Source organism: Nothobranchius furzeri, chromosome 12 (assembly GCF_043380555.1).
Source record: "Nothobranchius furzeri strain GRZ-AD chromosome 12, NfurGRZ-RIMD1, whole genome shotgun sequence".
Classification (NCBI taxonomy): domain Eukaryota; kingdom Metazoa; phylum Chordata; class Actinopteri; order Cyprinodontiformes; family Nothobranchiidae; genus Nothobranchius; species Nothobranchius furzeri.
The window spans coordinates 17,749,173-17,766,299 of NC_091752.1; the positions used below are offsets into that span (position 1 = coordinate 17,749,173).

The 17,127-nt window shown below is 39.9% G+C and overlaps 1 protein-coding gene across 7 annotated transcripts in view; it reads left to right on the plus strand.

Moving 5' to 3' along the window:
- wdr27 (WD repeat domain 27) overlaps window positions 1–17,127 on the plus strand; it is a 71,366-nt gene that overhangs the window by 33,890 nt on the left and 20,349 nt on the right. For 3 of the 7 annotated variants that reach the window (XM_054750145.2, XM_054750146.2, XM_015944443.3), the window contains exons 21-23: window positions 3,174–3,271; window positions 7,852–7,954; window positions 11,927–12,025. In XM_054750145.2, coding sequence (XP_054606120.2) covers window positions 3,174–3,271; window positions 7,852–7,954; window positions 11,927–12,025 — 300 coding nt within the window. Of the gene's footprint in view, window positions 1–3,173; window positions 3,272–3,553; window positions 3,676–7,851; window positions 7,955–11,926; window positions 12,026–17,127 lie in introns of those variants that run through there. The other 4 variants (XR_008565684.2, XR_008565683.2, XM_015944444.3 and 1 more) reach the window with 4 other exon arrangements.

The window sequence follows — 17,127 nt, forward strand, 5'->3', positions numbered from 1 at the left end:
TATATCTGAGTAACTGCGTACATCCACACAAGCTGGAGGGCAAGAACCCCGTCTCCAGCCATTATCCAGAGCTGTATCGCTGATTTAAGCTAACAAAAAAAACCCTAGTGATTTAGATATTACTACCATAGATTGCCTAACACATCTTTGTGCAGAAGAACAAAAAATAGACATCTTAAAGCTAACAGTGTTTAGCACAAAGCTTCCAGATCCATTTTAAATGGCCAACAAACTTTGGGGACAGTACTCAGAACCAACCATCTGGACTTCACATAGCCGAACCATCGACGGTGTAACCGGATCTCTTCTAAGTTTTGCGGGTTAAGGTTGAACAATCAGCATGACACCGTTCTTCTTTGGAGATTAACGGATGCTCCATTTATTCTGACAAATGTAAACCAAAACACAAACCAATGAGATTAGGGGCTGCCTGCTCCAATTACACAACACATTTTGTGTAATTATTATAACAAGTGTGTCACCGCGGGTCACACACAGCACTACACACTTTCACACACATTTATTTCTCAGGACTGATTGGCAGCACAGCTTCTCCCCACTACTGGTTCTGCTCGGTCGGTTGGTTCTTCCCGGCTCCTCGTCCCTGCAGTTGTGCATAATAATATAATAAAAGCATATACGTTATTAGATGGGTATAACTTGTTTGTTTCTGGACATGTGGGGAAGATATTTCTCTTTTTTTTCCATCATAAGACCTTGTCTGCCACGTTGTGGGTGGTGAATTAGCCGGTAACCACTGCCTTCAGCGTCCTTCTTTCGTCTACTTGTGCAGCCTTAAGCTCTACGTGTGTTAACCTTGCTGATAGATTTTATTTTGCTGCTGTTTATTGAAAAGTGACAGGTAAACACAACTGGGGTCAACAGGTCGGTGCCGGCTTCTTGCCCACCAGCCTGGGGCTGGGTTGCGGGTGTGTGGGCATGTGACATCACATTTCATTGCTTTAATACACACTCAAACCTTACTTGCATTTTTTCCAAGTATGCTTTGCAGAGGACCATAGGCTGCAGTGTGGGTATTGGGAATTACCTAAACAGTGAACAGAATCAATCTTCGATTCTCACTTCTTCTTTTTCTGCTTCACTACATGAGCCTACACTGCCCCTAGTGGTTCAAAACTCCACATTGTGGCTTTTCTTTTATTACCACCTGTAATTGTGTTTGGCAGGCTTTTATTTTTAAAATGTAAACAAAAGTTTTTACTTGTGAATCATTGTATATAAATGTGAAACACAACAAAAGGTGTTTTTTTTTATTCTCATTTTTTATGATTTTATCATTTGTAGTTTGGGCAAACAGGACTTCTTTGTGAATGGAATAAAATGGAGACATTTCATCACTTCACCCGCAGACTGACTGACACATAGATCAAACCCACAGAGCAAAGAATTAGCTTGACTTGGCCTGAATCAGTGGTGTGAGCCCTATCTTCCATCTTAAACTATTACTTGGCAGATATCATATAGTTATATAAGACATCAGCAAGGTTTATTTTTATTTTATTTTTTTTGCACCAGTTACATAAGCCCCAAATCACCTTTGAGGAAATGAAAGTGTTAGCTTGCGGTGTGAACAAGGAAGGTCATAGTTTTTAAAAAATATCTTGGTTACCCAGAAGTTTCCATGACACCCAGACAGGACTTATCATCATCAGTATCATTTATCTTGAATGCAGGAATGTAAGCCGCTGCTGTATCAGGATTAAGGCTGTCACCAGTGGTGGTGGGAGGACGGTCCTCCTCGCTGTTCCATGATGCTGTTTGGGTTTGTGTGGGCCTACTCCTACATCACACCCATTTAGCTGGTGTTTAACCAGAAGACTGCTGCTGTGCTCGTGATCCACAAACAACAGCAACACATGGCATGAAAGTGCAAAAATAAACCATGTTCCAGCTTTTGTTTTGCATTTCCATCAGTTTATTTTTCATGCACAAATCCACAGATGCTTCTGCAACTTGTTTGCTAGAAAGCCTTGTGCTCAGTGACCCTTCACTTGGGCCATTTCTGCATGTTTCACCCTGCATGGAAGGTCAGGATTAGTTGGATACACTGCACGGATTAGATGCTTTAACCCATTCAGCTGCTATTGACTCTTGCACAGCTGACTATATTCTTTCAGGCCAGATGTGCCTGTTTTTTGTCATGCCAGCTTTTGTGTGCTGCGTAGTGTGGAAAGCCTGTGGTGTGTTGTTTCAGCTGGACTATTGCATCAATGGGGAGTTCTTCTGTGGAGCCAGGGGGCCTTTGCGGGGCTGAAAGGTTAAGGATTGCCCATGCATAGACGCTCATGAGATCACGGTTTTCTTCTTCTTTTTTCTGCACAAGTCAGAGCAAACACCAGGAACTGCCACTTCAGAAGCAACTTTTCCTACTTGAAGTTTCCATGGTCTCCTTGGTGAAATTCACCTGGAAATCATCAGACCAGAGGACTTCTCGGAAAATAGAACTGGAAATGTTCTCTCAAACTCCTGTTCTCACACTCCTAATGGAAATCTAAACAAAAACACCCCACAGCTGCACGCTCTCTCCCGCTCACTCCGATGTTTAACTATATCATCTGATAACTTGGTTTGGAAGTCATAAACGGAATCAATGTGTAGACGTCAAAATGGAAACACTACACTTTTTTGAAGGGCCCTCTCTCAGGGTGGTAGAGGACGGAAAATGCCTCAGTAAAAAAATTTGTTCCAAGTGCAAATATGGTAAAATTTACTTTATTATTTGAGGATATGTGCAAAAATGTCACATTTGGAACGAATCAATCCTTAAAAATGCAATGATTTTTTTTTGTTATTATTTATTTTTTGCTCTTTTGAATTAGGTTTCAATCATTTTTGTATGAAATGCTGCTTTGTTAGAGAGGATAGGTTGTTGCACCATTTAGATGGTTTTACTTTTTTCAGGGTTGACTATTTGAGGTAGACCGTTCCAAACCACACTCTGCACATTTATCAACAGCAGCTCAGAAATAGCAAAAAACTACAAAAATAAACTGGATGCAAAAACTGTGAAGAAGAGTCTTGTCCTAAAGCTAAAATACTGCATATAAGTAAAATTATTCCAGTAAATGTTGAGAAACACAGTTTTAGTCAAGCATTGGTTAATCACTCAGCTTTAATAATAATAATTTTTTATTAATATCTTTATTTCAAAGGGATCTGCGTTCACTGGACAGACCCCAGAGTCCTACAACCTTTTCCTCTCCAGTGCAATCACAGATGGTGTAAAGCTTTGGGACCTTCGCACACTGAGGTTTGTACAATTAGAATATTCTGGGTGAAAGTTAGAATCATCTTTTATTTGAAATAAATTAACATAAATTAATTAGAACTCTTACATTCCATACAGAGTTGATTTCTTTAAAGGGGACATGTAACTTTTTCCTTAAATTTTAGTAGTTCAATGGTTAACGCAAAACATGTTTATGAAGTTCTTTACACTAAAACCCTCCCACATAAAGTGAGTTCAGCATTTTTATCCCTGACAGTTTTAGTACCTTCCAGAATAAGGCGTTTTGGGGCTCTGTCACTTTAGGAAACCAAGCTGGAGCTGGCCACGCCCATCCCTTCTATGCTCTGGTTGCTATTGGCTGAGAAGCTCTGATATCCAGGAGGGGCTTGTAGTAGATCCACTGCTCCTCCAGCAAAAGCTCTCTTGTACGTGAGACACGATTCTATTCTAATTTTCCCATTTGTGACATCACAAAAGGGGACTTTTTGAAACTGCTTTTTTAGACGCAAAATTTAAAAACTGAGAGAAAACAGATGGAATTTTTTTCATGTCGGGAGTGTTTATAGAGCCAGTGGAGACCCACGTGGCAGCACAATATGTCCCCCTTTTCATGGTATTTTGAAGTTAGATGATAATGCTGTGTAATTTTTTTTTTTACTTTTCATTCATCTGCAATACTTAACTCAAATCATTTTTCTTACACAAATAATCCTTCCTTAATGATTGAACTGGCGCTTGCTAGTTTAGAGTGGAGGATGTTTTATTTGGTCCCTTGTTTGCAAATGTCCTTAAGAGAAATAATTCATTTGGACCTTTTTTGGATCTAAGGTTGTTCTCTTTGGCCTAACAAAATGGATGATCAAATTCTGCATTCCTTCATGTCTGAGCCTGTTTCTTCTACAAACTCCTCACCCTAGACTGTCAAAACCTCACTGCTGTCTGAAAATTATTTGTGCCTCATGTCAGCCTATAGTTCAAACAGCTGAATTGTTAGAAATGTCTCATCAGATGCAGGCCCTTAGAGCTGATGAAAACCAAAACAATAGGTGGGAACAGCCAGTGGCGTTCTTCCTGTTATATTTTCTGGTTCTAACTATAAAGTGATTTACAGCACCCTTAAATGAACATTTCACTTTTTTCTGTGTGAGATTTGCAACTAATGGGAGTACTTCAGTCACTTTTAATATTGATATGTGTGTTTTAAATATAATTTTATCCACCTATTGTGTTAGACTTGTGATAAAAGTAAGATGTAAATAGGAAAATATGAAGATTTTCCTGGAATGGTTCTTTAACATACTTAATAACTTTATGCATTTTGTGGAAAGTGTTGAAATATTTATAGCTGGTCTTAACATTTTATTTAGAAATGTCAATGTTTAACTGAACTCAAGGCCCTTTCACTTCTAAATTACTGGTCTGACTGGGAAAATGTCCTAATAAAAAGTAAAAATACATTTATTTTCTATTGATAGATTTTTTGTACTCTTTGATTTAACAATTTTTTTTAATTTTAGCTGACAGTGGGGCCTTTTCAATTGCATCAAACTTCTCTGTTTTTGCAAACTGAACTCACATTTAAATGACAAATAATATCTATACATATACGTTCTGAGAATTCAAAAAAAGCAACTTACTTCCTGTTTGAGCAGCTTCTAGTATTCAGAATGAAAAGTGGGACATTCCAACGTCTTTAAAACGTCTTTAAGTCTCTCTGCTTCTGCGAGCCAAACTCACATGTAAATCCCAGACGGAGAAAAGGACCAAATAATTTCCTGGATTTTTTTTTCCCCCATGGATTTGGGGTTAATTTTTCATTTCGAACTGAACAGATTGGTGCAACCAATCGTTTTAAACCATGAGTGGTTCCTTTTCTTTTTTGCGAGCTGATGAGCAGATCAGAAGTAATAATTAATAAATTTAAAAATACTCAAGAAATCCAAATTCACACATTCTCACACAAATCAGACCTATTAATAAGGCATTGAGTTTAGTTTGATGGCTACACTTAGGTATTTAAAACTGTTTGCATCAGAAGTTAAGTCACTTAAATAATTATAAATTCATTCTAAAGGCACACATTCTGAATTTGACCTGTTCTGAGAACTGACTCGTGGTTAGCCTGCTGATTACCTAAGTGACTGACACCGAGTCCTGAGGTGGAATCAGTAACCACATAGGCTCCCACTTTGGAGGATTAAACCCTCTAATGCAGTCTGTGTTAGTCATCAGGAAAATTCCATAGTCATCCCTCAAGCAACATGAAGAATGTGTCTTTGAGGAACTCATGCCAGCATCTTTCCTTCTTCACTCCAAACATTAAATCCACATTTGACCAAGAAATTCAGATGAGGTTTTACTCTCATCTGTTAGAGCGATTTTAACAAGTTGGATGGGGATGATGTGTTAGTTGAACATTAGTTCAACGGTTTAACTCAGGAAACAAGATAAAATACTTTTGTGATCAGCAAAGCATGAAACAAATACCATTAGGCTAAGATCATGTACAGACAGAGTCGGGTATCCCACAAAACGAGGATATTTTTTCATGGTTTGGCCTTTCATCCATGCGAAAGTGAAGATATCTAGGGAGCCTAAGTCTTGTCCCCTTCCGGTCGGCTCATGGGTCCTCAGAACAACACAAAAATGATTGCAAATGAATGAAAGTTATTTCCTAATCCGCTTCGCCCTACGTCCTAAATCACACATATGTTGTACTTCAAGTTAAATGAAAAATAACATGTGTTTTGACTATGTCTGTCATGTACTTTGAGATTTGTTAACTAATAAAAATTTGTAATTAAAATAACTACAAATCAGGCCCAGATTTGTTGTGGTTTTCTCCATGTTTACTGCTCCTTCTGTCGTTCTGGAAGAAGGACTCAAAGCTCGCTAAACTAATCTTCTCTTCTTCTTTGGGTCTGGTTTGATGATGTCAATTTGGTGAGATGAATATTTGTAGTCCTAAACGTGTTTTCCCACAAAATCTAAAATAACTTTTGCCACTATTTCGTTCTTGGCGTCAGAAAGTGTCTTTAAAATTCACGGACATCATACGTGAAATTCATGGCATACATCAAACGGTATTAGAAAGTAGCTTTTATAGCGCCATTAATTAGCATTCGTTTTTTTCTTATTTCTGGGGACCCATGGTCTGGAGGTAGATGAGCGTGACTAAAGCCTGATTCATGCTTCTCCGTCTGCGTCAGTGCGGAGACACGCAACGTCCCTGCGGGCCTGCCAGAGAGCTCCGCAAGGACGGACGGAGTCGAGCTCTCTTTTCTAAACATCCGTCAGTCGAGACGGACAACGCAAGCTTGTGATTGGTCAGGACGCCGCTGTTGTTTACAGCGCTGCCATTGCACCCTCAAAAACATAATGAGAGCCGAGGATAACAAGCGGCAGACATGGAGAAGCTTGAAGAATACCTCGCGAAAAAACTCTAAAAATACGAACGTTTAATTCCCCCGTGACTGGAGGAGTGAAAAGATGCGCAGCAAGCATTTTATCTGTGGACGGAAATGACAGGAAACGTGGGTTTGGAGGTGGCAAGCGCATGAAGAGGTGGAGGAGGATGAGTGACAAATTTTTTAGTGTTAAAAAGTCTCTCATATACAAAAAAACATAATATAAACACACTATCTTGGACCGGATACATGACAGGATACCACAGAACAGCGCTACGCCCTCTGTTGTTCTGCCGGGGAATTGCTTTACAACGCTCCCCAGGAGACGGAGAAATATGAGAGCAAAACGCTTCCGTCAATCCGTGCGTATCTGTCCCTTGCGGAGCTGATGGAGAAGCATTAATCAGGCTTTAGCTTCTTACTCCAAACAAGATTCTTTCACAAACTCTGACCAAAGTGGAAATTTGAGAATTCTATGTGGTCAGCATTTGCGGGTGGTTTTAGATTTTGCAACGTTACTGCATGCGACAAAACCACTCTGTTACATGTGCGATCTGTGTTTACAATTGCTCGTGCTTACAAGCTCAATAACTGCTCTACGTAGGACACAGGCAAAGGACGACATAAAAAATGGTTATTTTTAAACACCTAGTTGTTCCACAAGGAATATTTTTCCACAAAAACTCAGATGATTTGGGAAACTACTGCTGCCTGCAGGCTAGGCATGACTATGAGTGTGCTTCCCACATGGTGGACACAAGAAATTTTCCAAGATGGCTGGGGAAGGGTATTCTGTTTTAGAGTCAGCTATGTGTGCAGCCTGCCGAAGTTAAAGTTCTGACGCAGTCTAAACTTCAATATTCTAAACTCGTTTAGTCCATTTCACATACAGTCTACCTCAGTGACTCGCTGCTTCTGTAGATGTAGAATATCTCTGTGATCGTTACTTTTATCGCACCTTAATGGACTAACATGTGAAAGTCAAAGACCCTCCGGCATGCCATCCCTCATGGCAGCCCTGGACTATCTAGCCTTAGCTTGCATTGAAAAGATAACACGTTGTTGCATGCAAGGCACCAGTGTCAACTCCTTCTCATTAGTTACTTCAGAAGTTTATAAAATAGGAAAGTGCTAAAACTTGGATTTTTACAACATATCAGATTGTATTGTGTGTAAACTGTATCCTTTTGTCAGGTGTGTACGTCGCTATGAGAACCACGTAAATCGCTGCCACCCATGCTCCTCAGCCTTCTCACCTTGTGGACGCTTCATTGTTTGTGGTTCTGAGGATAAATGTGTGAGTTTTTTTTTACCTTATACTAAATATGTCTCATTCTTTATTTATTTAAAAAAGTCAGTGGAATTGAAACCACATTTATCTTGTTGTTGAATATGCAGCTTGGTGTGTCCAATCAGTGGCGGATTTAGCAATTTGGGGGCCCAACGCGAACCCAGACATGGGGCCCCCTTACACAAAATTTTTGACAATCATCTTTAACTGGATTTGCGAAACTCTACCCTCTTCTGACATGAGTTATTTTCACTTTTTATTAGTCCTCTATTTTGTGTTTTTCTCTCCCTTTGAGTGCTTTCAATATTTGCTCTGCTTTCATCTTCCTGTCAGTGCTCCTGTGCTTTAGCTTTTTTTCTTCTATTTTCCATTTTGTCAATGTTTTTCTCCCTTTAAACATTTTCCATTGTCTTTCCTTTCTGCTTCCTTTTGATGTTCACATAGAAAAACGACGTCACTTTTGGAAGTGAAGATAAAAGCTTTTATGAAGCGAGCTGCTTCTTCCTCTTATTGGAGCCACTAGGATAACTCCAAGAGTGGAATTACTACCAATCACTTCCTGTTCGTGCATCGGAGTCTTAAAGGAATAGTCCATTGTGGCATTAACAGAGGGGTGCCAGCAATCAGGGCTAGGGGGCCCCAGGCAGCCGCCAACCTATGCCTAATGGTTAAACCACCACTGTGCCCAATAGCGTACCAAATGCTTGGGCCGTCTCTGAACTGCTTGTCTATGCAAATGAGTAATGCTGTAAAGGCGATGGAGAAACAGTTTGTTCTGAAAAAGCTGGTTTAACACATCATAAATAAAACACACTGCCTTAAATCTGCATGATCCAGCCCACTTCAATTTCGGCAATATATAAACGTTGGTTGCGGTGATGCTAACCACAGAACAATGCTGGGCCGTTGGACAAAAGGAAAAGAACAAAGAAGAATGTAGTAGCACCTCTCACATTCCAGGATGTTCTGGTAATATCCAGATCGAGAATGTATGTCAGACCGATCCACGTCTTCTGGTCCTTGTTCTCTACCTCGTTTGTCTGCAAACTCTACAACCATCGAGACAGTCCCTGTCCCTGTTCCTTTTTCATCCACACCCATGGCAGAGAGGGCTGGGAAAACCAGCCTTTACATCATAGGCCTTTTTTATGGGGTTGTAGTATTCAGTCATTTTTCAGGTCTCCTGGGTCACCGAGAGCCCCCCAAAAGTTTCACATAGTAGCTCAAGGAACAGTTTAGTTGTAAATAAACATTATTTTATCAGTCTTTTATTTAGCTGTTGCCTCTCAATGCTAACTAGGTTCATTACAATCATTATAATTAATCACTGAAATCCAACTATATCTGTATAAAAAGGTTTGTAAATAACTTGCCTTCATTTTCCAAATTATTTTGTTTTAATGCCCTATAAGCAGTTGCATTTGCAAAACTGTAATATCCTCTCAAAAATGTTCAATGTCAAATGTCAACAAACTTGTTTGTTTGGTTCCCCATATTTGGGTTGTAATGGATATTTCAGTCACATTTTGGGTAAAATAAAGCAAGTTTTGTTTGTTGTTACAGATTCTATGAAATAACTTCAAACATTTATTTTCTCCTGCAAAAGGCGTTTGGAGGTCAGATGGTAAAATTCTAGTCTGTGGCCATTTTTTGGGTTCATGTTCATAATTAGTGTATCTGTTTCTGGTTGTAATGCTGTGGCTGATTGATTCACTAGGAAATATAAATCTGTTTGTGTCAAGGATTTTTATCAACAACCCCAGTGCCTGCAACCAGAGAAAAATAAACAAATGACAGACAAGTATCCAGATTGCAATGAGGAGTCAGAAGCTACAAGGCTACAGCCCCGAGCTCCTGAAATCTCCGTTTATTTATAACATGAGATAAGAAAGTGTGTGTGTGTGTGTGTGTGTGTGTGTGTGTGTGTGTGTGTGTGTGTGTGTGTGTGTGTGTGTGTGTGTGTGTGTGTGTGTGTGTGTGTGTGTGTGTGTGTGTGTGTGTGTGTGTGTGTGTGTGTGTGTGTGTGTGTGTGTGTGTGTGTGTGTGTGAATGTCTGTGTGAGTGTGAGTGTGGTTGTGTCTGAATAAATGAGCATGCATTTAGGCATAGAGAAATACATTACATTCAGGTGATTGAATCAATGGTCAAGAAATAATAATCATAACATTTCCATAACAGTTTGTCGTCTGTTTTGTTGTCAAGAACTACAATAAACCCGTCTGTGGTGTAGTAAGTCAAACAAAGTGAAAGAGACATGGTGTTTATATGGTGAGTGGTTCTTTAGAGGGGCAACAGTCACACACAGACAGAAGCCACCTTAAATCCTCCGACCGCATCAAAAACCCCTCTCATCCCGCCTAACGGAGTCATTGTGATGCAATTGTTAGACGTTAAAAGTTTTCTCTTCACATTCATGTCGCTCTAAAGTCTCCTCTCCTTGTGTCATAATTCTTTTAGTATCTATTCACCTCTCTCTCACTCCCTCTGATCTTTCACCAATCAGATCTTCTGTCCGTCCTAGACTTTAAAATTCCTGTTCCAGAACTTTCTCATCTAGCACTGCGGCTTTTTCACATCCAGCTGCTGAACTTCACAGAAGTTCACGCTGCTATTACAATATAACCGAACCTCGTCAAAAGCTACCGGAGTGCTTGCCTATCGTCTTGGACCTTTAACAGTTTTGCTTCCATTTAAGGCAAGGAACAGTTTTCTTGGATGTTTTTCATCTGGATTCCAGCCGTTTTTTCCGATTCCACTTTGAAATCTTTAATTGCTTTTCCTTGTTGTGCCTCACACTTGCTGTCAAAACATTTTTGGAGGACAGCCTCCCCTCTCCAACCCATCCTTCTTCTTCTGGTTTATGTATTTGTTGAAAGCAGAGGAATAATAGTACTGATAGTTATTATTAGTTATCCAGATTCTATGAGCCATGCGCATTTGTACTTGTCCTAATGTATCAAGATGTTCAAGAACCTCTCGATACAGCTTCTTTTTTCATTTGAAGCAACCGATAATATAGAACAGCTGCAGGAATCTGATGAGTCGTCTTCTGGTAACTGACATCCCCACATCTGTTTTTATCTCTGCCTGTGGTACAAAGTAAATGTGATTGTTTTAAAACTGACTGATTTTGTTCTGAGCAAACACAAACCGTTAAAGTCTTGTTTCGAGTTTTTAAAACAGGGGAGATGGAGTCTGTTCAACCCAGTTAAGAACCCTGCAGAAGCATTTTGCACCAACTGCCAAATACCAACCATATAAATGAAGCTCGTCTCGTCTCGTCTCGTCTCGTCTCGTCTTCCTCCGCTTATCCGGGTCCGGGTCGCGGGGGCAGCATCCCAACTAGGGAGCTCCAGGCCGTCCTCTCCCCGGCCTTGTCCACCAGCTCCTCCGGCAGGACTCCAAGGCGTTCCTGGACCAGATTGGAGATGTTATAAATGAAGCTACCTTATAAATATATATTTAGGAGACATCAATGCAACCACTGGGTATTTTCTCTAGCTGAGACTTTTACATTTTCACAAACCATCAACCACATGGAACAGAAATGAGGCATAATTAATCTCAAAGCTTAAAGATTAGGACATTTTTGCACCTAATTTGTTCGGCTTTGTTTAGATCTATTAAAAGAAAATTTCTAATTTTTGGAATTTTTTTCCCAAAGAAGGCTTCTTTCCACTCCTTCAGCTGTGCACGCATTGTTCTGTAAAAATGCTAACAAGCAGCTCTTGATTAATGCTGACCTGCACTTGTATAGCATCTTTGAGATGAGTCAGAGGACTCCAAAGTGCTTTACATTCATTCACAGCTGCCCTGGGGCCCACTGACAGAATTGAAATGGAATGCAGCCTTCATTAGGGAAACATGTCCCTTCCTGCTATATATATATATATATATATATATATATATATATATATATATAATTTTCGGGTGTGTCTTAATTCAAATTATTATTCATTAATGTGTCGTTTATTTCAGGCCTATATTTATGACATCCGTAGCAGCACCTACCTCCACAGGCTTCAGAGACACTCTGACACGGTGCTCAGCGTAGCGTTCAATCCTGCAACACCAGAGGTATGGAGCTTCCACATATCTGCTTAAGTCCTTTTTAAGTCATTTAATCAGTCACTCATACCACACTCAAAACATTTTGTTTGTATAGCAATTTTAGACACAACAGGAGTGTTGTACAAAGTGCTGAACAGTAGCAAAATCTAAAAGAAGAATAACACATCAAGTTCCATTTAAAAACCACAGGGAGCAACTTCCGGCATGGCGAGATGATGAGCGGATGTGTCTAGGGGAGCTCCGACTGAACTTCTTGTAATTAACCGTTGAACGAGCTGAATATTACTACTCCCTTCTGTGTCTAACCTAAAATTGGACATTGATAGTCTATTTAACTCGAAGATGAGTATACTTGATGAGCAAGCAGAAACAACACGGAACTCGAGCTAACAAGCCGGCTAAATTAGCTAGCATGGCTAAATATAAGGCCAGAAACGACAACAACCTGATTTCCAGAGGGGACCTCGCAATACTAAATGAACAGTAAGAAAATTTGAAGACAGATGTAGCTGCTGTGATAAATGAGTCAACAGAATCTCTCGAGTCATCTCTGGAATCTCTGGGGCAACAGGTAGAATCTTTCAATAACTGCCTCACCCAGACAGAAACACTGACTGGGGAAAACTTTGGGAAGCTCGCCAAACTGGAGATTGTCTCCAGTCCCAGTGTGGAAAATTACTGGAAAAAGTCGATGACCTCGAAAATAGGTCGCGGCGGTCCAATCTAAGAATAATTAACCTACCTGAAGGTAGTGAAAAGGGCAAAGATCCAGCTAAGTTTGTGGCGAATCCACTGATGGCGGCTACAGGTTCTGAAGTCTTTAGCAGTCCTCCCGAGATAGAGAGAGCCCACCGTTCCCTTCGCAGAGCGGGTCACAACGCTACAGAGAAACCCAGGGCCTTCATTGTTAAGCTCCTCCATTGCCAGGAGAAAGAAAGAGTCCTGAGATGGGCCAGGAGCCATCAGGTGACGTACCGCGGCACCAATCTGAGAATCTACCCGGACATCAGTGCTGAACTGGCCAGGCAGAGAGCGTCATTCAATGGCGTTAAGCATGCCCTGTACACAAAAGGCATAAAGTTCCGACTCCTGCATCCGGCCCGGCTCCTCATCTCATTCCAAGACAAGGACTATTACTTTGACTCACCGCAAAAAGCCCAGGACTTCAATGACCAGCGCATCAACACCCCTGACCAGTAAGCTGTTAAAAATGAGAGGTCAGTTTAATATTAGGGGGCCGACTATTTTGTGTTAATTTGGACTATCAAATTAGTTGTAATCACAGTTTGGCGGATTTCACCTTATTTTATTTACACATTTTTCTTGTTCTTGTGTTTTCCTATGTATAGGCTTGGCTTCTTATTTCATTATCTTTATTTGCCGTAATTCTAATTGTTGTAATCACTACTAGGAATACCCTTTTTTTAAACAAGCCGAAATGGGTTATGAACGTAAAATTCATCCATAAGCCGAGTTCTTGGACTTAAATGTTTCTTATTTCAGCTATCAGATCTTGTTACCTAAATTTGGAGCTCCCCCTAGTGGAGGGGGGAAAGTAAGAAGAGGTTAACGCCATCTGGAAGGATTATGTTTTGGATTATCCTGCTGCTAGTTCTGGTTCAGAGAACATGCTTAGGAACGGGGTTCAGGTTTAACTCTCTGTTCTGGGAGTTTATGGGGTTCTATCACTAATGGGGCGGGAAGGGCCGGCCTTACTTGGTTTAATTTATTTTTTTCATTTTATTTATTCATTTACTTATTTTCTTTTCTTCTTCTCTCACCTTTTTTTGCTGTTGTTTGTCTATTTGTGTGTGTGTGTGTGTGTGTGTGTGTGTGTGTGTGTGTGTGTGTGTGTGTGTCTTCCCTCTCATTACCTTTTCTCCCCCTTTTTCAATATCCAGTCATACCAAGACAGTATCGCTTTACTTGCCTTTGACCACTATATATGGCTAACACATCTAAAAGCGCTAATGGAAACCTAAGGTTCGTATCATGAAACGTTAAGGGGCTGAATAGCCCAACTAAGAGAGGCAGAATCTTATCCCATTTAAAACATCTGAAAACAGATGTAGCTTTTTTTTTTTTTTTTTTTTTTTTTACAAGAGACTCATTTGGTTCCTAGAGATCTTCACAGGCTGAGGGCACCATGGGTTGGCCAGTCCTTTCACTCCAATTTTGGTAACAAATCTCGGGGTGTTACCATTTTATTACATAAACAAGTACAATTTAACCCATCTAAAATAGTAACTGACCCTCAAGGTTGGTTCATTATTGTTACAGGCTCTCAATAATGTTGCAGTTACTCTTGTTATTATTATCCTATTATTGGTGGGGTTCTGTAAATAATGCACATCATGGACGTCACTAGGATTGAGATATAGGGGGGGCTTAGCCCCAGGAGCTTGACCTCGAACGTTTTTTGTCACACCCTGCAAAAACTTTGTCAATTTAATTCATTATCTGAAGAAAATCTAACAAAACCTATTATTTTATCACTTTCCTTTCCTTTCCTACTTTTGTGCATTTTCTCTCTTCTTTTTATAAAAAATAACACTTAATCAGTTAATTAGTGGGGTCTATGTTGAAGAAAGATTTTATGTAAGTCCATTAAAAATTTGATATGTTATATTTCCAAATAAAGCTATTCATTTCAGTCTACTGCACTTAACAGGGGGAAATGTTGTAGTCATTTATTTAATTTGTTTAATTACAACTTGTTTAATTATAAATGTTACTGAAATGTGACAATAAAGAACAAATGAATAATTGTCAAACTTTTATTCTGCCAAATGAGTGTGCAGTTGACAGTTTTAATATATGAATAACACTGCTATGATATGGAATAAAGGAGTGTGTAATTAACTATTACAAGACAAAATAACAGTATATATGAAAATATCCAGCAAGTAGTAGAACTTTTAATACAGAAAGTCAACTATACAGATACAACTTGACATAAGGTTGCAGGTCACATGATTATTATAGTTTTTTTTTCTCAAGGTCTCTTACCTGTTCACTCCTAAATAGAAAACTGTTCAATTTTGCTTGGGAACTTTGTGCTCAGGTAAATGCTCATAACGATGTGCTCGCCCCTGTTTTCGCTGTAGATCACTGACTTTGACCATGCAGATCTCCTCAGCATCAACCACCTGGTCTCTCTCCTGTTCCTCACTCACTCTCTTGAAAAAATCTTCGTATATCCATCTAGCCAACACATTGAAAAACATTTTCAATTTCTAATGCCAAAAAAAATGCCATAATGTCACATTAAGCTGCCAAAATTTATGTTAAAGTTAGATGAGTACAATATCTCCTTTCTTTACCATAGGTAAACATAGGAAATATTAAGCAATTGACAACCCACATGGAAAGAATTCATATAAACATATAGGTTTTAATATATGTTTTGATGTAGCTTTTGAATATATGTGACATTATAAAACTGGCTGTTTACTATATTATAGATACATATATGTACCTATAATATAATATATACAGGTGCTGGCCAGTAAATTAGAATATCATCAAAAGGTTGAAAATATTTCAGTAATTCCATTCAAAACGTGAAACTTGTACATTATATTCATGCAATGCACACAGACCAATGTATTTCCAATGTTCATTACATTTAAATTTGATATTCATAAGTGACAACTAATGAAAACTCCAAATTTGGTATCTCAAAAAATTAGAATATTCTGAAAAGGCTGAATATAGAAGACACCTGCTGCCACTCTAATCAGCTGATTTACTCAAAACACCTGCAAAGGCCTTTAAAAGGTCCCTCAGTCTTGTTTTGAAGGCACCACAATCATGGGGAAGACTTCTGACTTAACAGCTGTCCAAAAGACAATCATTGACACCTTGCACAAGGAGGGCAAGACACAAAAGGTGATTGCTAAAGAAGCTGGCTGTTCGCAGAGCTCTGTGTCCAAGCACATTAACAGACAGGCGAAGGGACGGAAAAAATGTGGTAGAAAAAAGTGTACAAGCTCTAGGGATAACCGCACCCTGCAGAGAATTGTGACGACAAACCCATTCAAAAATTTGGGGGAGATCCACAAAGAGTGGACTGCAGCTGGAGTCAGCGCTTCAAGAACCACCACGAGGAGACTCATGAAAGACATGGGATTCAGGTGTCGCATTCCGTGTGTCAAGCCACTCTTGAACATGAAACAGCGCAAGAAGCGTCTCGCCTGGGCCAAGGACAAAAAGGACTGGACTGATGCTGAGTGGTCCAAAGTTATGTTTTCTGATGAAAGCAAGTTCTGCATTTCCTTTGGAAATCAAGGACCCAGAGTCTGGAGGAAGAGCGGAGAAGCACAGAATCCACGTTGCATGAGGTCCAGTGTAAAGTTTCCACCGTCAGTGATGGTGTGGGGTGCCATGTCATCTGCCGGTGTTGGCCCACTCTGTTTCCTGAGGTCCAGGGTCAATGCAGCCGTCTACCAGGAAGTTTTAGAGCACTTCATGCTTCCTGCTGCTGACCAACTTTATGGGGATGCAGACTTCACCTTTCAACAGGACTTGGCACCTGCACACAGTGCCAAAACCACCAGCACCTGGTTCAAGGACCATGGTATCCCTGTCCTTGATTGGCCAGCAAACTCGCCTGACCTTAACCCCATAGAAAATCTATGGGGTATTGTGAAGCGGAGGATGCAATACGCTAGACCCAACAATGCAGAGGAGCTGAAGACGACTATCAGAGCAACCTGGGCTCTCATAACACCTGAGCAGTGCCACAGACTGATCGAGTCCATGCCACGCCGCATTACTGCAGTTATTGAGGCAAAAGGAGCCCCGACTAAGTATTGAGTGCTATACATGCACATTCTTTTCATGTTCATTCTTTTCAGTTGGCCAACATTAGAGAAACAAACATTTTTTCATTGGCCTTTAGAATATTCTAATTTCCTGAGATACCAGATTTGATGTTTTCATTGGTTGTCACCTATAAATATCAAAATTAAACGTAATAAACATCGGAAATACATTGGTCTGTGTGCATTGCATGAATATAATGTACAAGTTTCACGTTTTGAATGGAATTACTGAAATATTTTCAACCTTTTGATGATATTCTAATTTACTGGCCAGCACCTGTA